The sequence below is a fragment of the Pelodiscus sinensis genome, chromosome 14 (genome assembly GCF_052426305.1).
Source record: "Pelodiscus sinensis isolate ZL-2025 chromosome 14, ASM5242630v1, whole genome shotgun sequence".
NCBI lineage: Eukaryota > Metazoa > Chordata > Testudines > Trionychidae > Pelodiscus > Pelodiscus sinensis.
Genome location: NC_143065.1, coordinates 24,790,634 through 24,815,322, shown reverse-complemented (window position 1 = coordinate 24,815,322; position 24,689 = coordinate 24,790,634). Strand labels below are relative to the sequence as shown.

At 37.6% G+C, this 24,689-nt stretch overlaps 2 protein-coding genes across 5 annotated transcripts in view; one reads left to right on the top strand and one right to left on the bottom strand.

Moving 5' to 3' along the window:
• FGF7 (fibroblast growth factor 7) overlaps window positions 1-16,047 on the bottom strand; it is a 73,538-nt gene extending 57,491 nt beyond the window's left edge. The window contains exons 1-2 of one of the 3 annotated variants that reach the window (XM_089782047.1): window positions 14,888-16,047; window positions 13,728-13,966 (exon numbers count right to left, since the gene is read on the bottom strand). In XM_089782047.1, the coding sequence (XP_089638173.1) occupies window positions 13,728-13,966; window positions 14,888-14,949 (301 nt within the window). In that variant the 5' untranslated portion in view covers window positions 14,950-16,047. Of the gene's footprint in view, window positions 1-13,727; window positions 14,319-14,887 lie in introns of all 3 variants that reach the window. The other 2 variants (XM_089782046.1, XM_014579503.4) reach the window with 2 other exon arrangements.
• The window catches only part of FAM227B (family with sequence similarity 227 member B), a 221,390-nt gene that overhangs the window by 126,195 nt on the left and 70,506 nt on the right, over window positions 1-24,689 (top strand). The gene's annotated exons all lie outside the window — the stretch shown is intronic.

Here is a 24,689-nt window from a genome sequence, read left to right as displayed (position 1 = left end):
TTCTGATGATTTTGGACTTTTTGATCCTGGAAGGAGTTGACTAATTTAAAGTGGCTTAGCTGAAGTTATTGTGAGAAGCTGACAGAACACCGCAATGCTGGGCCTTGCTGCAAAAGGGCACTCCAAGAAGGTAACCTCCTAGTTTGGAAGTGGCTCTATGAAGTTACCCAAAGCTTGGATTTTTTTGATTGTGAATCATAAATTACTTGTATTCAAGGGACCCAATTACGTATACAGCCGGTCCCCAAGTTACGAACGAGTTATGAACCAAACACTTGGCCATAACTTGAAGTTGGAGTTGGAGTCACCCCTGCTCTGCAAGTTACAAGTCAATGCTATCAGCATCCTGTTCACTCTGGATAGTTTTATTTTCGCTCTAATGCTCCTTCAAACTTCCTTTTGGAAGATGCAGCTCTTGTTTCCACCAGGTCTTTGTGGCAAACTGCAGCAGGAATGGATTGAATTCATGCCTCCTTTGGCTATCCTGCCTTCCTCTTCTTCTTGGTCAAAAAAGCAGTGATATTGGCTATCTTATCTGCCTATGGATCAAATAATATGCTTGCATATTGGTTTATTCTCTTGGATGCCAATGTAAAACAGAAACACTTAACCTAATATGTCAGATATCACCTCTGAATTTATAGGTCATGTGAAAGACACAATCTCATAGATGCACTAGTTTTAAACATTATTGTAACTCAGCAATTGGGGAGATATTTTCAAAAATGGTGTTGATTCTGTCACAATCTTGATATCCACTTAACATCCCATATTTTCCCATCATAACTGTGCCCATAAGAAGGCAATTTAGGGCCTGATGATGCTATTTCCAGGAGCAGCTGTTAGCTTTACAAGTAGTAGAGATGCACCATTGAATTTGGCAGGTGCAGTATTTGAAAATATGTGCCCAAGATTTGAAATCTAGATAGTAAATTGCATAGGTTCACTTATAAAAGATTCCTAGCAATAATGATGATAGAACAGATTTACACACAGACAGCACTGTACACAGACACAAATGTAATTTATATTTGAATGTCAAATTTTAGAATCTGAAATCAATGTAGTATTCCAGGGGTTCTCAGACTCTATTGCAGCATGACCCCCTTTTGACCACAAATATTACTACATGATCCTGAGACCCACTGCCCCAGGCAGGGACTGGGGAGGCAAAGCTCAAGCCCAAGGACTTTAGCCCCAGGCAGAGGGCCTATTACCTAGCCCTGCTACCCAGGGACTTCAGCACTGGGCTGTGAGGCTTGGGTTTCAGTTTGGCTCTAGGCCACAGCAACTCTAAGGCAGTCCTGTGACCCCATTAACATGGGCTGTGATCCACTTTGGATTCCAGAACCACAGGTTGAGAACCACTGCATTGTTCTAACATTGTTGGATTACTCGTGCAAACTCAATTCTCATTAGGTGTAGTCTTTGAGAATATTGCCTTGTAGTTAGAAATGTGTCACACATGCAGTTTCAAAGCATCAGGAGTAAAATGACTGAGACCAAGTTTAATCCGCTTCTTTTCAAAGACTACAGCACCTCCTTGTGTCTGTCAATGCATTTAAAAGCAAGCTAGATATGGAAGTAAAGTGAGGTATAATTATTCAAAATTCTATGAAAAAGTAAGTAAAAGTTCATGTAGCAATGCAAGGGATTTTTTGTTATTAAAAACTTTATTAGTGTGGGTTAAACTGCTGAGGGTAGGATAGTTAATTATTGCTGCCTCTGAAGCAGATATTTTTGTGGTTTCAGGGATTATGAAAATGGACACCATCCTTGCTTACATTTATGGCTATACATTGATTTATTAACATGAATTTTTTGGATCATATTCTGTTAAAGAAAATCAGTATGTTTTTGTTAAACTGAATCTCTGGATCACTTTCACATGTCAACCTATTATTTCCAGGTTAAAGATGTCAAATTTCCAATATAGGATTATGTATAGCTAGCCATCCCCATATTTTCTGAGAAGCATAGCAGAGCTACTAAATCTAGTAAAAATGCTAATGTTTCTAAGCTAATTTTAATGTTTGTAGGGTCATCTGAAAATCCAGATGTTTTCCCACTTCCTACTTTCAAAGCAAATGTCAGTTACTGCAAATTAAATCTAATCCTATAATCTTATCTACATTGGTAAAAAATAGGAGCCATATTTCACCTCCAGCAGAATCAGTCTTGAAGCTGTCATGTAAACAGAACTCAATCATGTTTACTACCTTTTCTCTAGTTTATGCTACCATTGCTGTTATTCCTACTGCACCTGCACCAGTGGGTACTAACATTGAATTATATATCCTATTATAACTAGTTGAAATACAGTACAAGCTATGTTTACACAGACAAAATCATAATTTATAGAAATAGCCACAAGAAAAGGTGAGATGCTCAGATACTGTCATATGTCTGTCTTATAATGTTGATCTGTAAACTATATACAATATACTGAAAATGATTATTAGCAAATATTTGCTAATACCATGTTATTATTTACTATAATTTTATGACACTTTAAAATATTATTCCTCAGGAAAAAAGGTCCAGGATCCTCACAGGGAGAAAAATGGCATATCTCCATTGATTTTAATGAGGCTAGGCAGACATTCTCTAGCTAAGCATCTGGAGGGTTATGCTTAGAATACCTTAGTGTCCTATTGACTAAATTCTGTGAATATTAGGTAAATTTACTAAGCAGTACATGGGATTTATGTGAACAAATCCCTTAATTAATTCAACTTCACCTTATCCTTTGTTTCACAAGCTAAATTCATAACAGGCCAATAAAGCGCATTGATTGCATCAGTATTTTTATTGCCTCTGTATTATGCGTGCGGTTGTCAGCCACATCTGTGAATATCCATTTCCAGCTTTTCAACACCAATTGTTACACACAACTTTTTCCATGCATCCAAATGATGTAATGTGTTATGAAACTTGTAATCTGACAATATAGCAGCTATGATTGTTAACCTCTCTTATGCTCTTGCTGTATGAATCTCGACGTTTCAATGTTGACATTTAATTTTTTCCTAACTTACTGTACCATGATCAGTTAATGTGACACTTCCATCAGTTCATATTCAGAAGTCAAAATGAACCATAAAGTCATCAGGTAATATAGACAACTGAAGTTCAGCTGCCAAATATAGTCATAGATAGTCAATTATGCAGGAAACAATGTGCCATTCAAGGAAAGTAAAGTTCTTTATTTGCCTAACATGTGGAAAGTGTCCCTTAATACATCACTATATGATTCACCTTGAAGCATGGAGCAATAAAAGTACATACTGAATGGTGTCTGAGATATTCCAGATCTCCAAAATTTAAAATAAATAAATCACACAGTCCAATTTGCTGGGTACTCAAAGACCCAACAAATCTAAAAATGTTACTTTCAAAAATTTAAACAACACAGCTGGTTTGAAATGGCAAACAAGATCCCATGTCTTCCAACAATGACTATATTAGGAATTGAACTGACTATCAAAGTAATTTCTCTATAGCAATCTGAAAAATATTTCATGCATTGAGATACCAATTGAAACTCTACATTCCTCTCTCCAGGCAATAAACTATGCCTCACTTTAAGCTGTTTCCAACTTCTAATTCAACATAATGATGCCTTATATCATTTCAATAAAAAAGTAATTATTACTTATAACATTTATTGCAATACTTCTTTTATTAACACTTTTATAGGACTTTTCATCCACTAATCCCAAAGCTCTTTAAAGGGGAAGTCAAATATCCCCATTTTGCAGATGGAGAAACAGAAATAAAATGACATGCCCAAGGTTACTGAACAAGTAAGTTGCAAAAACTGGAATAGATGTCACGTTTCCTGAAACCCAGTGCAGTGCTATTATACCACATGTGCTCACAAAATGGAAAAATATAATTTAAATCCATGTATTTTCCTAGGAAAGGCCAGTCCTGTGGGGTACTGTGAAATGTTGAACCAAGATAATTTAACAGATTGAAAAATATGGGTAGGATAAAAAGAGGCAAAGTAATTTTATCCTTTTAAAAGATATATCTATATTCTTCAGCTGCAGCTGAAACTACAGTGAGGTGTCATTAAAAACCCATCACTTGCCAGGGAGTTCAATATTAAGTACTGAAAGATTCAGTTATTGCATTTACATGGTCAATATATCCCTTGCTCCTTATGTGGTTATGTAAAATGAGAACAAAGAGAATTGTAAGCGCTACCATTCTTTAATGGTAATATGCTATGCACACTTTGAACAGGTGTTAAGGACCATGCCATACATAAAATCCTGAAGATTCATGCCCTAAAAAATTCACAGGTTATGGCACAGATTTTTCAGGCCATCTGAAGAGCATGCAGCTCAAGTGTCTTTAAGGGACCTTTACAATTCCTGGGACTGCTAAGTACCAGTTTGGTCCCAGAACAAGTAAGAGCAGCAAGAAGACTGCTGTGACTTTCATCAGCTGTCAGTGAATCCCAGGGAAAAATATGATTCAGGGGAACTCCAGACATCTCCTGTTTTCTACTGGCTATGCCCCCCATTTGCTGTCTGTGAGAGGGAGGAGTCACGGGCAGGTAAAGGGATTTCTTTAGGCAAGAGAAATTGTCAAGTGGCCAGATCTACTGACTTTAGGACTGCTCATGGCTACAGAAGTACTTGAGAGAAAATTTGTATTTGTGACAGAGGTCCCAAATATTGCTATATATATATATATATGAAACTATATAGAGAGATTAAGAAGACTTGGACTTTTCAGGTTGGAAAAGAGATGACTAACCGGGAATATGGTCATACAATCATAGAACTGGAAGTAACGTCGAGAGGTCACCAAGTCCAGTCCCCTGTACTCCTGGCAGGACCAAACACCATCTAGACCATCCTTGACAGGTGTTTGCCTAATCTGTTTATAAAGGGCTATATGAGAGAGCTATAAAATCATGTCTGGTATTGAGAAAATAAATAAGGAAAAGTTATTGACACCTTCATATAACACAAGAATTAGGAGTCATCAATTGAAATTAATAGGCAGCAGATTAGCACATAGTCAACCTGTGGAACTCCCTACAAGAAGGTGTTGTGAAGGCCAGGACTAACAGAGTTTAAAAAATAAAAACGTAGATAAATTCATGGAGGATAGATCCAACAATGGCAAGAGCCAGGATGGCAGAGATAGCATTCTTAGCTCAGGGGTGGGCAGTAATTTTCACAAGGGGCTACTTAATGAATTTTAGTACATGGTCGCAGGCCAGCTCCACCCCCTGGAAGGGACAGGGTTTGGGAGAAGGGGCGGGGCTGGGAACTAGCTTCCTCCCAGAGTTGTCTGGGGCCAGAGGTTTTGAATTAAAATCACCACAAAGGGCTCATGGCTCGTGGTCCCACTGCTATTGCATTGCCTGACAGCCATCTAGGGTTGTCGCAGTTATTTAAAGGGCTCACTGCTCTGGCCCCTGCTGAGGGAGCACCACGACTGGGAGCCATGAGCCATTTAAATAGGATCCTGCTGCTGCCTGAGCTGAGCCTGGAAATTCAGTGGCACTGGCACTAAGATATAAATGGAATCATAGAATACTAGGACTGGAAGGGACCTCGAGAGGTCACTGAGTCCAGTCCTCTGCCCTCATGGCAGGACCAAGTACTGACTAGACCACCCCTGATAGACATTTATCTAGCCTACTCTTAAATATCTCCAGAGATGGAGATTCCCCAACCTTCCTGGGCAATTTATTCCAGTGTCTGACCACCCTGACAGTTAGGAACTTTTTCCTAATATCCAACCTAAACTTCTCTTGCTGCAGTTTAAGCCCATTGCTTCTTGTTCTATCCTCAGAGGCCAAGATGAACAAGTTTTCTCCCTTCTCCTCATGACACCCTTTTAGATACCTGAAAATTGCTATCATGTTCCCCCCCAATCTTCTCTTTTCTAAACTAAACAAACCCAATTATTTCAGCCTTCCTTCATAGGTCATGTTCTCTAGACCTTTAATTATTCTTGTTGCTCTTCTCTGGACCCTCTCCAATTTCTCCACATCTTTCTTGAAATGCTGTGCCCAGAACTGGACACAATACTCCAATTGAGGCCTAACCAGTGCAGAGTAGAGCGGAAGAATGACTTCTCATGTCTTGCTCACAACACACCTGTTAATACATCCCAGAATCATGTTAGCTTTTTTTGCAACAGCATCACATTGTTGACTCATATTTAGCTTGTGGTCCACTATAACCCCTATATCCCTTTCTGCCATACTCCTTCCTAGACAGTCGCTTCCCATTCTGTATGTGTGAAACTGATTGTTCCTTCCTAACTGGAGCACTTTGCATTTGTCTTTATTAAACTTCATCCTGTTTACCTCAGACCATTTCTCCAATTTGTCCAGATCATTTTGAATGATGACCCTATCCTCCAAAGCAGTCACAACCCCTCCCAGCTTGGTATCATCTGCAAACTTAATAAGCGTACTTTCTATACCAATATCTAAATCGTTGATGAAGATATTGAACAGAACCAGTCCCAAAACAGACCCCTGTGGAATCCCACTTGTTATACCTTTCCAGCAGGATTGAGAACCATTAATAACTACTCTGAGTACAGTTATCCAGCCAGTTATGTACCCACCTTATAGTAGCCCCATCTAAGTTGTCTTTGCCTAGTTTATTGATAAGACTATCATGCAAGACCATATCAAATGCCTTACTAAAGTCTAAGTATACCACATCTACCGCGTTTCCCTTATCCATAAGACTCATTATCCTATCAAAGAAAGCTGTCAGATTGGTTTGACATGATTTGATCTTTACAATCCATGCTGGCTGTTCCCTATCACCTTACTATCTTCCAAGTGTTTACAGATGATTTTCTTAATTACTTGCTCCACTATCTTCCCTGGCACAGAAGTTAAACTAACTGGTCTGTAGTTTCCTAGGTTGTTCTTGTTTCCCTTTTTATAGATGAACGCTATATTTGCTCTTTTCCAGTCTTCTGGAATGTCTCCTGTCTCCCATGATTTTCCAAAGATGATAGCTAGAGGCTCAGATACCTCCTTGAGTATTCTAGGATGCATTTCATCAGGCCCTGGTGACTTGCAGGCATCCAACTTTTCTAGGTGATTTTTAACTTGTTCTTTTTAAAAATTTTATCTTCTAAACCTACCCCCTTTCCACTAGCATTCACTATGTTAGGCATTCCTTCAGACTTCTCAGTAAAGACCGAAACAAAGAAGTCACTAAGCATCTCTGCCATTTCCAAGTTTCCTGTTACTGTTTCACCCTCCTCACTAAGCAGTGGGCCTACCTTGTCCTTGGTCTTCCTCTTGTTTCTAATGTATTTATAAAAAGTCTTATTGTTTCCCTTTATTCCTGTAGCTAGTTTGAGCTCATTTTGTGCCTTTACCTTTCTAATCTTGCCCTTGCATTCCTGTGTTGTTTACCTATATTCATCCTTTGTAATTTTTCCTAGTTTCCATTTTTATATGATTCCTTTTTTATTTTTAGATCATGCAATATCTCATGGTTAAGCCATCCCCCTTGTTTTTTAGCCTAACCCAGAGACTCTCAACACTTCCGTCTCCTATGTCCATCTCCACCTCCATTCAAGTGTGTACATATTTAAATGAATGATAAATCTTCCCCATATTTAGATTTCAAATGAATTCTCACAAACCTTTATACTATGTATAAACTTAATTCAATCGAATATATATCCTCATAAAATCATCGTATGATCTAACATGAAATATTTAAAGTTTAAAAAAAATCTTTAAACAATTAAAAGGATCTATTTTAAAAGGTATTTTAAAATTTTACCTCTGTTTTCTTTCAAAAAGGAAAAATTGGAGGATACATAGAAAAGAGTGAACTTTTACCAAAGATCATGGTGCTGCTGTGGTTTTAATCTAAATAAATCAGCTTCTGCTTAAATAGGACACTTTTAAACGGTAGGTTATTCAGGCAAACTGAAGAATAGGAGAAAAATATTCTTCAAAACAGATCCCTTCCATTTTTCCTATACCTTCACTAGAGCTAGTCAAAACTTTTCAAAGAAAAAAATGTATTTATAAAAATGTCCATCAAAAATAATTTTTATGAAAAACTGCCATTTTGAAAGGTGTGGATTTTTTCACTTTTTTGGCAAACAAAAATGTGTGCTTTTTTCTTTGGAAAATGTTATCAAAGATTATCAAAAATGTCATCAATATTTTTTAATATACTAACAATTCTTGGGAAAGAAAAGTATTGCCATTTTGATAGAATACATTAATAGTAAGGCTATAAGTATTTTCAAATTCAGGACTTATTTTAAAAAGTGAAAATTTGGGTCAATTTTAATACTTCAAAAATGAAAATATCAAAATTTTGAGATTAGTTTGCAAAATTGGGTTTTTGTTTTTGACCTGTTCTAACTTTTTCATATGAAAGGCTACTGATCTTATAGGAAAACTCTAGGTTGTTTACTTAAGTTCCAGAGTCATATAACCATGTAAAAATAAAGAATTTGTTTACCACACTAACAGCAATGACATTTAATTCAAAGTGCTTTTTTAAAACTTTTTATAGGTAGACTGATTATAAATTCTCCCAAAACGATGACCTACAGATACAATCTCTTCCACTTTCAAGGATGTTTTGAGGTGACACAAGATATCATAGAGAGCCAAACTCTTAACTTCTTACTCAAAACTGTTTAACTCAATATAACTGCTAATGTAAATAAACATTTGCCAGTGGAAACAGGTGGTTCAAAATCTAACCTAACTTAAGGACACAATTACCTGGTAATCATGATGTTTTCTGGTTGTTGTTTCTTTAGATACATTCTGGTCTTACACTTCAGATTATAATCTCTGCTTTTTCTATACTAAATTTAGGATATGTGTACAGAGCAGCAGGAGCTATTACAAGATGGTTCAGCCTTGTGTGTCTTTTGTATCATATTTGCTAGAATCCAAATAACATGACTTTCCATTCTTGGCATTGCCTATCACATCCAGTTTATACAGTTTTTTTCTATTGTAAAAATGAGTAGTCAGGTGACCTGTCGGAGACTTAACAAATATATATATAGTATCATTAAATTTTGTGCAAATCCACTTCTTCAGATGAGCTGGACTTACGAAAGCTCATGATCCTATGTATATATTCTAAGATGCCACTGGACTACTCATTGCTTTTAAAGTTAAAAATTAACACAGTTAACCTTCTGAGACTTATATTGTATTATGCACAATGAAATGCTGACTTCTTGTGCATGTGTGTATACCAGTGTTTCTTACACTTTTTAAGACCGAGGAACACCAAACAATATATATATATATTTTTTTGGGGGGGGGGGGAGGCTGGGGAAAAGTTATTGAGCAAAAAATAAAAAAAGTTGCCTGTCCCATTAAGGGCATCCATTTTGAACTCTGTTGTTCTCCACGACACACCTCCTACTGCCTAGTGCCACAGAACACAGCTTAAGAAGCACTGGTGTATACAGTATGTAGCAGTTTGGTCCCCTTCTAGATTAAATCCACCACACTGAAAATTAACAAATTTAAAGTTGGACTAAGGCTAGGGTTTGATTAATTATGCTGAAACGGTGTGGAATGTTGTTACAAGATTTTGATCAAAACAGTAGAAGTCTCACAAGGCCAAGTCTTTGTGTGACATTTGTGCCATATTGTGCTAAGATCTCATTAGTGCCTCATTTCTTGTAGGAATTTTGGACTTATCCAAAGAAGAATGAGGGTGGGAGAGAAGGTAATTCCTAGTCTGAAAGGCGGTTTGATACTGGAAATTCATATTTAAAAATTCTCAGTTTTTTTAAATGGTTACTATTCGATTAGAATGAAGCATCAAGACCAATGCAATATGTAAATTCCCAGACCGTCATGTAGTCCTGATCGTAAAAACAAAGTCAGATTGTCAAAACAAACTATTTTTTACCTCAATTTTTCATAAAATCCAATCTGCAAGATTAGAAATGAAATGAAATGATGAGACGATCAAGCTGCACTTGCTTGGTTTCATTCTATTACTGACATAGGAATACCTTCTCAGTCTATATTTCATGTGCCAGTGTAAGTCTCAAATGAATTAAGAAATGTTTGACTGTTGACTAGGGAGAAGCAAACTTAGGCAAAATACAATAAATGGGTGTTTTGAAAGCAAAAGGTAAGAAATATTCTGAAGGGACAAGGCTTCTGCCTCACATCTTTTCTTTATTGTTTTAGTGTTATAGTTAGAGGCTCTTCGCTCTTACTCTGCACTTTGTGGCTGAAGTGTGGGGTTATTTCTGTCAGATGCTGATTTCCTTTGCCTAGTGGTGGGGTATGCTATCTTATGAATGACCAAATTTACTCTGTAGTTTTCAGCTGTATGGCTAAGTTAAGGGGCTCTGCCAACAGATGTAGAGATGTTTGAAACAAAGGGTCTTGTTTTAAATAAAATCTGACCAATTAACAATATTTCAATAGCTATTCATTTTTAAAGATTTATTTGAAGTTCTCCTTACTGAAGTGTGTGTGCCATAAACATTCTTCTTATGTCTAAGAGGGTCATTATTGATCTATTACAGGATTCAACAGTTATCTTTGCTAACACAGAAGACATGAAGATTAGGTTAGATTTTGGGGTGCATGCTATTTATTAGACTTAATCAAGCTGACTGAATTATTACAATAACTGTATAATTTGTAACAATTTAACTTTGAATTTAGAGAAATAATTTTGAGATTAATGTTAAATATTTGCTTCAATATGTTATCATGTAACAGCAATCCACTAATACAATGAACTGTACACCAATTTCTGCTTGATGAATGTGTTTTCTATGTTTGCTATGATTTTTATAGGGTTCCATTAATGACATTCTTGAAAGATTTCTAGTTGTGAGGAAGTTTACTTTGCCTACGGTCCATGTTATACAATGTATGGTATATGAATAAACTGGTGATTTCAGTCTGCATGACTGTCAATCTTATCATCTTTCATTAACACTTAAATATTACAATGAGATTTCCCTACTTGAATCTGAATCTCATGTTTCCGATAGTGAACCAGCAGATAAGGGGGTGTTGAGTTCTTCTTTTACATCTGTTTCTTTATGACCGGATTTATCTTAGATTCTTTCCTACTTTCAAGATACAGGAAACCACAGTGTTTTTACAACAGCATTCCCATTTCTTATGGAAGACAATTATGGTTTTCTCTTTCAAAAGTAGAAAATCCAGGAAATATCTTTGCATTGTTCTAAGATTATATAGTGCCAGCATATCATAGCTGGCAGTGTAGAACACAAAGACATTTCTCAGAGTAGCAACTGAATCATTAACAATCACAGAAGGTAAAGTGGTTGACTCCTTTGGGGTACCATCATCCAGAGAAAATTAATAGTCTGGTTTACCACTTCCCACACTGAGCATTACGAACAAGTGAGTCACTAAAAAGAGATGAGTGAAGTTGACACACATGGATTTGTCCATTTAGGTAATAGATATAATTTTAAAGACAAGTTTGATACAAATAAGAGGTGTCTGGGTTCATTGCTGTAAAAATAACATTTGTCAGGGGGAAAACAAATTAGTTCAATTTCTTTCTTATCTGAATTCAGACTGAAAATGTGGTTTAGTATATGGCCATAAGCACATTTTCAGAAAGTTTTCTGTCATGTTCATTTGTATTGATTTGATAATACACAGGAAGTTCTCTGATAATATTACCCTGTTATCAGTGTTAAATTGATTTTTTTCTCCATAACCTCTATCTATGCCTTGTTTTCTCAATCCTGTTTATCCAACAAAAAAACACTAAAATAATCATTTCCTAATACATGCAGTAAATTAAGATCTGCAAGCAGATTAAATTTAATATATTGGGAAACCTCCCTCATATCTCTACATAAAATTATTTGTGGCAAAGGCATCTCTTTAAATCACACCTGATTTGGTAAATAAAGTATTGAAGATTTTGTATTGTAAAAAAATTTTTTTAAAAACGTTTGAGTCAATATACTACATTTTAGTAAAAACCTAGATACTAATAATTAAATCCTAAAATAAACAGTTATTAAAATCATAAGTATGCAGCAAGAACAGGGAATCACAAATTATGAGTCTTTATTTGAATTTGAGATAATGGTAAATTACAACCAGCACATTGGTTAAAGAGCATGGTATCTAAATTTGCATAATTATTTGAGTGTGTGGAGCTTTACATTCATCTACAGAGACAGTATACACGTAATAAGAAGATAAATATAACTGAGCATGTACTAGTGTTCCCAAAAAATCAGAAGTCTATTTTTATATATGAATGATTAGGATGAAGTGCTAGCCTGATTAAAATCAATGAGGCAAAGATTTCGCTTGTAGAATATAGTCCTTTGGTCTTTACTCTGGCAGTGTCCCAGTGGAAGTCAATGAAAGGTTGTAAAAACTAACTAAAAAAAATCTCTTGGATTTGGCCCATAGCCAATAAATTGATGTCTTACATTTTTCAAATCATATAAATATGTAAAATGTGATAGATTGTGGGGGAAAGGAGATTAATATAAAACTAATTTTAAAAGAAATAGTAACATTTCTGAAGAAAACTCTTTGAGTTATGTAAGATGCCCAATGCTAGTTACAATCCTGAAGTAAAGATGATGCGGACAAGCCAAGCATAGTACTTGAAAAGAATGAGAATTTGGGAGGGAAAATAAATTTTCAACTGAAAATGACCAATCATATTACAAACTCTTTCACTTTGTTTTTCTTTTGGCTATTATATAATGCTTCCTAATTTATATGGCAAGTAACCCAACAACATTTTTAAACATCACAGGTCAGAGTTTTGATGTTTAAGATGCCTATAAACACTATTCACTGGAAAAACAGAAGCCTCTGACACTCTAAAGCAATAATTATTTTGTACTTTTTCTCATTTTAAGCACTAAAATACATAGTTCTCTGTATTTTTATTTTGTTCTGAATTAAAGAAATCACGCACCAATTTTCTTGAAGTAGTTGTGATATTTTCCTAAATTTGCAATACCGTATATAAATTGTCAAATTGGTAAGAACAGCACATGCAAAATATGAAAATTATTTTAAATATTGATATAGGTGAATCAGGATTACTATAAAAAACCATTAGCTCATGTTAAAAGCATAATTGTAAAATTTTACATGTCCACCCTCTCCGGGTGGGTGAACTTTTTTAGAAATGAGAGAAGAGAATATTTTGTCATTATTATAGTAATAATGTGCTGTAAAAGCTATAATAAATTTTGTTCCTAGCCGGCAAATTGTCCAACTGGTTTTGCAAGACAATTTTAATAATTCTTTCCATTAAATGTTCTAATATTGAATATATATTTATTGCTAAATCACACATACTGAGCTTGTAGATCATTTGCGTCCTATATAAATGTGGTTTAATGTTTTATAAGTACTTTATGAGCATAGAGTTTGTGGTTATATTTTTGCAGATGTACAACCTTAATTCACTTGTTAAAATACGCTCTCTGTTTGCTAATAGCTACCAGCTGTAACTAATACATTGGTAGATCTACAACATACTGGTAACGTATTATTTAAAGTGACGCATTTCAAAATCAATACCAAATGTCCTGCTGCATGATTAATTGGAAAACATGTCTAATAGAATGGTCACTGTACTTTACAAAATTATTGTGAAAGCATCATAAATGAAGGGATAAAAAGCCACATTTTAAAATCTTTCAATACAAATTTCAAATGCAGAGACATTACTTACTGTAGTTGTTGTTTGCTTCTCGTGTCCCTTTTATTTTGCCTTGTTTATCAATCCTCATGTACCACTGTGTTCGACAGAAAAGTCTTCTTACTCTTACATCCCCTCCTTCCATATAATCATAGCTTCTGGTATGTCGTTCCGGGCTGGAACAGTTCACATTTGTAGCCATTTGCTCTGGAGTCATGTCATTGCAAGCTAAAGATATAGTGCCCACTAGAAAGATAATGTAAAAATATGATCTGTAGAGCAAAGTTGGCAGGATCCATGTCAGTATCCATTTGTGCATTATAGTGCAGTGTTCTGGGTGTTCATGAACAACATAATGAAAATTAAATCTCACGTAGATCGTTGCTTCTAGGTCATTGACCTGCCTTCTGTCTTTACAACGAGTTGTAGATTGATTTAATTGAGATTGCTTCCTCTTCCAGAATTCTGATCCTTATTCCTTAATAGTTACTGATGTTGAAACAGGATAGCTCCTTAAATATCTTTTCAGTCAGGATATCCTTTAAAGAAACAGGTTATAATAACCTTGGCTGTCATGACCTTCTGTACTACTTGATTTTGCTGCTTGCACTGAAAGTAAAAGATCTATGAGAAAAGTGTCATGGATAAATTTTTATGGTCAATTGTTACACGTGTGCAACTGTAATATATGCTGTATGACTACTGTAGCATAGCAAAAAAACCTTTTTAGCTTTATGCAGTGACACTGTTAACGTCTTAAAAAATATACACAAGCCCACATGCAAGACATATCTACTATGAGATCTTGATAGCAGCACTCATTTGAACTATGTACAATTCTCTCTTTGTACTTCAGTAATAAGGCTTTCAAAAAGAAAACTATTGATTTAGCTGAGCTACTGAACTAAGTAGACTGCTATTGCATCTCTTACATTTGATTACTTCATGCCTATACCTTTGGAGTTAGCCACATTCTTCCTAGAGAACTGCCCACACTTCTCTAGTTTAAATGTAAAGACAGACCGAATGTTCATGGGACTCTATTTTTATATATTATACATAATTCAGTTACTTGTAGATGTTTAAGGAAAATGTCAAGAAGGTTTATTCTAACATACATCAATCAAGAAAACTGAAAAAGTTATTAGTTGTTACAATGCCTTGAACATACTTTTAAAGGATAGATAACTTACTTGTTCCTGATAACAGCTGGGTATACAAGTATTCCATTTCTGTTGTCTGCCTTTTGCAACATGAGACTCTCTGCCGTAGCTACAAACTTTCTTAGCTCAGAAAGTCTTCAGCAGAATTATAATTGTTTCCATAAATCAACACGCAAGAGTTGTGGTGTGTGTATGTGCTTGTGCATGCGCGTGTATGTGTTGAGCCTGTTGTTCAGTTCTTTTCGATAAATACCTTTGCTGACCTCACTTGGAAGCAATTAGAATTTAACCAGTCAGCTGTCAGTTGAATGCATGAACAAAAATAAAAGAAGACTTATGTTGTGTAGTGTCCAATGGTCATCAGAGGGAGCTATAAACATACTTTATGCTTTAAATCTCCAAGTATGTACCTACTTTCCAGAAACAGATTTCTGTGATCACTGGGTAACATTTATTTTCATGTCAGTTAAAATGTTTCTTTTCTTTGATTTAGTTCAGTATTCCCTTAAATGCACACATGCATTTCTCCTCCAAATCGTTTATACAGATTAATGGCTACATACTTTTCTTACAGACTTTCCCTTTAGATATCTGAAATACTTGGATGCATTATTTAGTGAAAGTGGGAGGCATGGTGTCTATTATGGATTGTGTGTCGTGTTTTGTATTGTAGACGTGTAAATAAGGAACAACTGCATACAAAATACAGAAGGTGCCTATTTCATGACTGTGGTGGACAAAGTGCAATGTATGTTCTAAATCTAGCATTCAGTCTAGACCTTTTTCAGCACCTGGAGAAAAATGTAATAATGATATTCCAAATTTTCCCCCAATGAATACTTACTAGAAATTGCAGCATAAGATTTAAAAGCTGCAGTGGTACAGATGTTATCCATATTAGCACATTATTAGCACACATTAGCGTGCATCTAAAGGCTTAAGTTTTGGGGAGGCAAATATAACAGCTACCTATTATGCTGTTTCTACATATTTGTTTTCTACTTTTGGCATGAGTCTGCTGTCCAAAAATCTCTGCTCCATGTCATCCTTAAAATCTTCTTGTGATTTTGGTGAAATCCAGCAATTACAAAACATGTTGAAACTCTGGTATTCATTAAGCATAGCAAGCCTCTTAATCTTGTTTGATTCTATTCTTTATCTTACAGGACATCTCTGCAATACTTTAGAAAACAGGAATGGAAAAATCTTATAATGCACTGTCCTAAACAGGAAATTGCTTACCTGTATTTGTAGATTTCTGAAAATAGTATTGTAATTGTAACATAGCTATGGGTACCCTGATCCACAACTTTCTCAGGAGAGGTGGGGAATAATTTAGTGTATTGGAATTCTTAAACTTGATTGAAAACTTGAGCTAGTTAATAGCCATTAAGAACAGTAAGAGATAATGTATGCCACTTAATGGTGAGAAGGGTTTAATGATTCATGACTTTGGAGTGTTTCAAATTACTCACCGGTGGGAGAAATCAGAGGACCCTATGTCACCCTGCTTGCCCTCCCATCTTCCCAAACCACATGCAAACTCAGAGGATATGAGTAACTTCCCTTCACAAAGTTCTGATGCTTCAGCTCTTCTCAGAGTTCCCTTGGAGCACTCCCTAGGTGCTCACTTGATATCAGTGAGATTTACTCAAAGTAGAGTATGAGAGTAGAACCCCAGGAATTCTATTTTATTATTATTACCTGAAAGAAAAATTATTTACATGAAAATACTTCCATACTAGTGAAGGAAAATTATTTTCTAACTCTCTTAGGGTATGTCTACATTACAGCACTAATTCGAACTAACTTAGTTCAAATTAGTTAATTCAAACTAAGCTAATTTGAACTAATGCATCTAGACTTAAAAATTAGTTCGAATTAGCGTTTTGCTAATTCAAACTAGCATATCCACACTGAGTGGACCCTGAACTGAGGTTAAGGATGGCCGGAAGCAGTGCCGGCAGAGCATCAGATTAGGACTTAGAGTGTGGAGCTGCTGCCTCAAGCTAGCCGAGGGCTGTGCTTAAAGGGACCCGATCCCCACCCCGGACAGACAGTTCTCAGGGGTTCCCCTCTTGCAAAGCAGTCCTGGCTTGGAGTGCCCTGAGTGCCCACACTCGGCACATCACAGCACTCGGCCATCAGCCCGGTTGCACTTGCCGCAGGCTGCCATCCAGAGGGGGGGGTCAATCAAGGGGCTTCAGGAGAACTTCCACCCTGAGCAGCCCGCAGAGCCACCCCAGTCCTCCCCATCGGGGGCTCGTACCCCATTCCTCCCTCGCCTCCTTCCACTTACCCCTCCCTAGCTCCCCTTCCTGATGTACAAAATAAAGGACACGTGTGTTCAAAAATAGAAACTCTCTTTATTGAACAAAACTCGGGGAAACTGGGAAAAGGAGGTAGGAGAGGGGAAGAGAGAGGGTGGGAGAGGGGAGAGCAACTAAAATGATCAGGGGTTTGGAACAGGTCCCACATGAAGAGAGGCTAAAGAGACTGGGACTTCTCAGCTTAGAAAAGAGGAGACGGAGGGGGGATAAGATAGAGGTCTATAAAAGCATGAGTGGTGTGGAGAGGGTGCATAAAGAAAAGTTCTTCATTAGTTCCCATACTAGAAGGACTAGAGGATACCAAATGAAATGAATGGGTAGCAGGCTTCAAACTAATAACAGAAAGTTGTTCACAAAGCAAATAGTCAACCTGAGGAACTCCTTGCTGCAGGAGGCTGTGAAGGCTAGAACTAGAACAGAGTTTAAAAAGAAGTTAGATAAAGTCATGGAGGTTGGGTCCATGGAGTGGTATTAGCCAGGGGGTAGAAATGGTGTCCCTGGCCTCTGTTTGTGGAAGGCTGGAGATGGATGGCATGAGACAAATGGCTCGGTCATTGTTTCAGTCCATCCCCTCCAGGGTCCCTAGTGTTGGCCACTGTCGGCAGACAGGCTACTGGGCTAGATGGACCTTTGGTCTGACCCAGTACGGACATTCTAAACTCAGGGCTCAGGGTCGGGGGTCTCAGTGGACCACCCTGATTTTTCATGCAAACCTGCTCCCGGGTGGCCAGGCTGGCAGCTCCCCTGCCCTAGACGGCCACTTTCCTGTGCCTAGTGCAGAGGTCGTGGATGAGGACCACGATCTCCACACTAAACCAGGGGGGCGCCCGCCTCTTGTGGACCCGGGCAGGCTCCCGGGAGTCGCCAGCCTGGTCCCAGGAAGAGGTGGAGGGCTGGGTGGCAGCGGGTGGCTGGCTCGAGCCGTGCCAGGTGCAGGGTCTACTGGCTGGGTGCTGGAAGGCTTGCACCTGACACGGGCACCGTAGCCAGCCCGTGTCCCTTTAAGGGCTCCGGGGCCGGGAGGGGGGCAGATGAGTTTCCCTGGTGGTGCCCAGAGTGGCCGCTGGGGAGGGCTAGCCTCCCACTAGTTCGAATTAAGTGGCTACACAGCCCTTAATTCGAACTAGGCGTTAGTCCTCGTAAAATGAGGTTTACCTAGTTCGAATTAAGCGCTCTGCTAGTTCGAATTAAGTTCGAACTAGCGGAGCGCTAGTGTAGCGCCTATCAAAGTTAATTCGAACTAATGTCTGTTAGTTCGAATTAACTTTGTAGTGTAGACATACCCTTAGAGTATTTTTATAATTGTTACAAATATACATTTTAACAATGAAGAGAAAAGGAGGCTCATGTAGGAAAATGAGAGCCACACCACACTCCAGCCCAGAAAGGACAACGACAAAGAGGACCAAACATCTAAGTGACAAATTGACTCTAGATTTGAACAATTAATAATAATGTAGTAATTGCATTTATGGATTAATGCACCATAATGGCAGTTATTTATTGAGGGAGGAAGTATAAAAGGTACAAAATGTCTTCAGTCACCTAAGATTTCTGACTAGTTAGTCCCTACTAACATGTGAAACCCATTCAAAATCATTGTGGATTTCAGGCCAGATCCTGAAATTAAGATGATCAAAAAGTCCAATTGGTGCTACTATATGCTATCAACAAATGCCCATTCTCATGTTTTGATTCCTTCAGGAGAGACCCAGTAGCATGCACCCATCCTGGCCCACAATACCTGGAACATAAATGGTTCCACTCAACACTTTAAGTGGCTTTTAGTACAGTTCACCTGCAAGGGCCCTGGGGAGTGCCATCCCTGGCATTTATGGATTGAAATAATTTGTCCCTGTTGCAGTGATAGAATAGTCTTATAATAAGTTCCTTCCAAATGGTTCTTCTGGTATCTGGAATTTTGGTGGTTAGGACAGGAAGTGGGGAAGCTGCTCTTGTGATATATTGATTGTGTTAATTTCTATAATTTATTTTGTAGTGACAACTAAGCACTTCCAATAGTGAATCAATCACAACTTTTGAAAAGTAAGATTATGAATATAAGAAAATCAGTCAGTAAAGCACTGAATAAAATGGGGCTAGGGTTTCAGCTACTATACACTGACATACTTCTATTGAAGTCAATGGAGCTATGCTGATGTACATCTGCTGAGGACTTGACCACAAGATCTCTAATAGTGGGCCATGAGAAATTACCAAGAAAAGTGAATTCTAAAGATGGAGCACTCAGCTGAGAGCCCCCTGCTGTCTGTGGTGGAGCTTTTAAATTTAGGGTCTAAGAGAGAACCACTCATCCACCTGTACTGCTATGCAAAGGTGCAAAGTTGAGAATGTCTTGAATAACCATTCTAGTCTTTAAAGATCTCCATTGATATCTGAAGTGGCAAGCCAGAAGTGAAAGGAAACAAATAGAGACTTTAGCACAGGTATTATTTGTCATGCCAGCTTGCCCCTCAAAGGGGGCAAGTTCTACTTGATCTTAAGTGTCTAGGTAGACTTCAAGAATAGCCCTATAGTATAGCCTATTGCAAGGCTGAACCCTTGAAAATGATGCAAATAGTGCCTCCTCCAACTCACTTAGGCGTTTTCACTTGCCAATAAGCCTCATCCAAGCCATGTGTAACTACTTTGTCCACCTCCAGAGCCCCTTCTCTGTCACATAGTGGAGTCTGATTTCAGTGAAAAGAAGATGTAGAGGTGAGTTCTACTGGCTATGTTGATGAAATCTCAATCCAAAGCATCTCACAATCTACTCTTGTTTAATACCAAATAGTTGGGGTATGCGATCCTATAAGACTCTAATAGAGGGCTATTGGAGAAAATAAGCAATCTTACAAAGGAACAATAAATTCACTATTTTCCCGTCTCCCTCAAGATTCACTGGAAAAGTCAACATTACTTAATAACGTGGAGTAAAATCGAAAGCTACAGACAAATCTGATAAATCAGCTTAGCCACTGATCCTTGGTCCATTGCTAAAAAGAACTTACCAGCCATTTATACCAATGTATTATACCTAGACTTTAGTAAAGCTTTTGATACAGTCTTCCATGACCTCCTTATAAAAAAATAGGGAAATACAACCTAGATGGTGCTATTATAAGATGGATGCATAACTGATTCAATAACCACTCTCAGAAATATTTTTCAATGGTTCACAGTCATGCTGGAAGGGCATAACAAGTGGAGTTCCAGAAGGATCAGTTTGGGGGCTAGTTCTGTTCAATGTCTTCAGCAATTTAGATAATGGCATAAAGAGTACGCTTATAAAATTTGCAGATGGCATGAAGCTGGGAGGAGTTGGTTATAAGTGCTTTGGAGGATAGGGTTATATTCAAAATGATCTGGACAAACTAGAAAAATGGCCTTAGATAAATTGGATTAAGTCCAATAAGGACAAATGCAAAGTACTCCACTTAGGGAGGAACAGTTTCACCCATACAAAAAGAAGTGACTGTCTAGGAAAGAATACTGCAGAAGTGGATCTAGACGTCATAGTGGACCACAAGCTAAATATGAGTCAACAGTGTGACACTGTTGCAATAAAAAGAACATGATTCTGGGATGCATTAACAAGAATGCTGTGAGAAAAACATAAGTGATTCTTTTGTTCTGCTCTGTGCTGATTAGGCCTCAACTAGAGTATTGTGCCCCATTCTAGGTGACACATTTCAGGAAAGATGTGGATAAATTGGAGAAGGTCCAGAGAAAAGCAACAAAAATGACTAAAAGTCTAGAAAACATAACCTGTGAGGGAAAACTGAAAGAATTGGGCTTGTTTAGTTTGGGAAAGAGAAGACTGAGAGGAGATATGATAGCAGTTTTCAAGTATCTAAAATGGTGTCACAAGGAGGAGGAAGAAAAATTGTTCCCCTTGACCTCATAGGACAAGAAGCAATGGGCTTAAATTGAAGCAAGGGAGGTTTAGGTTGGACATTAGGAAAACTTCCTAGCTGTCAGGGTGGTTAAGCACTGGAATAAAATATCTATGGAGGCATAAAGGATCTGCCAACGAAGGGTTGGCAGATCCCTGTCTAGACTGCTGCACTGTCTAGACAGCTGATCAGCACAGCGCGGCAGCCATTTTGATTTAAATGAAGCAGCGATTTATTTAAATCGCTGCTTCATTTCCCTTTGTCGTCCTGCCTCATCTACATGGCTCTGTCGACTGAACCATGTAGTCTAGAAACACCCAAAGAGTAAATCTGTGCATTCAAGTAATTAGGGATAAAATTTTATCTGTATTTTCCTTCACATTTAAAAAATTCCACATGAATTTTGCTATTAGTTCTTTGCTGGACAAAAACAATCTGTAGCATTTAAAACCTTCTTTTTTTTCTTTTAGGGATTTTAAATTTATTTGTGATTTCTCTGGCATATACTTTTATATAAACCCATAGAATACCTGAGATTGCATTTTGAGAAACTCATGCTCTAGGCAGAGGCTACCTGCAGCTTTCTGCATGTATCCCTTCCATCTCTGTAAAGTATATGTTCTTTAGTGATAGTTCTTCAGCTCAGATCTTTGATGCTTTCCATTTAATATAATTAAAAAGCAACTGAAATAAGCTACCAGCTATAAATATAACCAGTGAATCAGAAGTTATTTTAATATGGCTGGTGGCCACAACCTCCACCTCTTTTCCTCCTCGCTTTGCCCACAAATAACAACCTTTTCAAAATGAAGCTGCAGCTTTAAATAAATGCCTTCTATATAATGACCTTACCAAAAAGCAAGTCCAACTGTTTGGTTATCTGATGAAAGGACATCAGCTTGACCTGGTTGAGCAAATCACCCTTATTACTTTTCCATAATACCTCTGTAAGCCTTCTGCCCTTACAACAACCTAGATGCCAACACCTCCAGTGTAAACAGGTAGAAAGTCGCAACAATGTAAATTCTGGAGATCAAAAGCAACTGCTGTATTTGCCAGTTATGACAGTTGAATATATGTCTATCAAACAGCAGACACCCAAATAGTATAGTAGCAGCCAGACAGACCTTCTGCTAGCTAGGAAAGGGCAACTTTTTTGATCAGATGCACAGTTAGTCATAGTGACCCATATCTTCTTAGTCTCCAGGATGGGCTACTATAATACGTTCCACTGGGTTTGACTGTGAAGTCGCTATAGTCATTTCCATTGATCCAATACGCAGTGGCCTGCCTGCTAGGAAACCTTAACTAGTGAGAGCACAGCACATTGGTTCTCTGCACTCTGATGGCTTTCTATCTTGTTCCTGATGTGCTTCGGTATTGCTGTTGCTAATCTTCAGAGCCTGTGATGGGATGGAACCTGTTTTCCTTGGAGATCAGCACGCTTTCTATGGCAACAGTTTAAACTAGTTAGGGTTCCCTGGCTGATAGAAACCAGGGTAAAATTCTCAGGATGCAGGAGTTGTGCATTCTCAGTATTAGGTCTCAGCTGCAAAACTCTCTATTATCACAAATCAGGATTTAGGATGCAATAAAAAAATCTATTTGCTCTTTATCCTTTCCTTGATAATGACAGCTGCAGAACATCTGGCAGCATCTCTCACGATAAAGTATAAGGAACCCTCTATAAATAATAGAGGGGGGGAACATGCAACTTCTGTATGGAATTGTTGCTATTTAAATTTTCAGCTTAAATACTATGGTGTTGAGTGGATTAAAATACATTGACATAAGGTAAGACTCCTTCCAGCCTCTCCCTGCATGATTGTTGAGAGAAGTTCTTACATCATTTGTTGAAATCATAATTTTATAGGTGTGGCAATCTTGGATACAACTGTGTACTGAAAAAAAATTACAATTTTCCTCAAATACTTTGCAAAGCTAAACCCAAAAGCCTTAGCCATATCTATTAGCCAGCTGTTGTAAACGTCCAGATTTTGGTCAGATGGTATGGATTTATGCTTTCAGGAAAACTGGGAATAAGTATACTGCTAGTAGGTATTAGAATACTTAAAAGCAAATAATTCATCTGATGAGTGAATTTGGCTTTTATTTTCATGAATTATCTACCATTATTTTTTTTTCTTGAATTTATTTAGGGAAGATTAGGGGCCCTGCAGGAAATACCTTAATTCATCCTAAAATAGGCTTCTGAGGGAGACACGTCCAGGCTTAGCTGGCCAGGAGACTGGGTCATCATGAAGTTGACTTTTTTGAGAGGCAGACTGACATGAAAGAGTGGAATCCCAGGGATTAGCATTTTTGGAGATGGATGGTTTCCTCTGAGTGAAGCCTACATAATGCCCAGAATTACAAAAGCTCTTCCTTACCAGTACAGGCAGTCCCCGGGTTACGTACAAGATAGGGACTGTAGGTTTGTTCTTAAGTTGAATTTGTATGTAAGTCGGAACTGGTACATATTGTAGGGGAAACTCTAGCCAAACATTTCTCCAGAGCTCAGTTTTATTCTCCCACACCTCACTTCCCTCAGTCCTTTATTCTCAAGCTGAGATGTCTGCTGAGAAAAGCCGCTCCACGTCTCCCTGGTCTGCTGGGGGGGGGCTCGCTAGCTTCACATCTCCCTGGTCTGCTGGGGGGAAGCAGCTAGTGCGGGGTTGCCTCACCCCGTTTGTAAGTAGGGATCCGATGTAAGTCGGATCCATGTAACCCGGGGACTGCCTGTACTGGCAATCCTAAGGGAGTATCCATTCCCTTGATATAGTGTCATGACACACTGAGTAGGGCTATCAAAAATTTAAGATTACATCAGCCATATATTGTAGCATAAGGCTTTTAGAGAAGGTGGAGAGACTAGAAGTTTGGAAGTGATATTCTATAGTCCACAAAGGACAACAATTTAGCCTCATTATATAGCAGCTGATTTGTTCCGCCAGTTTTGAGAAGTATATAGAGTTTACCCAAACAGCCTTCTATATTCAAATTTTACTTTGAACAGAGAACTTAAGAGGTAAATCATACTACTTTCAATGAACTTAAATAGTTTATTTTTTTTTTTTTTTGATGTGTAGCATACTTTAATTTTAGAAAACATCTTTATTAAAACTGACATTGTGCAAGACTTCATTGCAAACATTTCCTAGAGCTTTGTTGAAATGTTTTTACTTAAAGAACAAAAAAGTAGTTCCAGAAATTTTGTAATGATTAAAATATAGTGTTAGCCAGTAATAATATGAAAAGGCTTGTCAAGAGAAACTTATGTTTCTCTCGGAATAGAGCTAGGCACACATTTAAATACCACTATTATCAACAGCCACATATACAATTGTATTGTTTATGATTTTATATGTCCAAGCAAACTAGCATTTTGTAACTCTCTGTGATGATCCATGTACTGAGTACTGAATTGCATAATGATTCCTTCAATTTACTCTTAGTTAAGCAATAAATGGGTATTAGAAGCCTTTTAACACAGAAAATAATTCTTTACCAAAGTTTAAAGCAAGAAAAAAGACCTGTTGCCATGATGATAAAAAGCCCATCTTTAGTCTATCTGCTAGACTTCTAATCTTAGACAACTATTTTGAG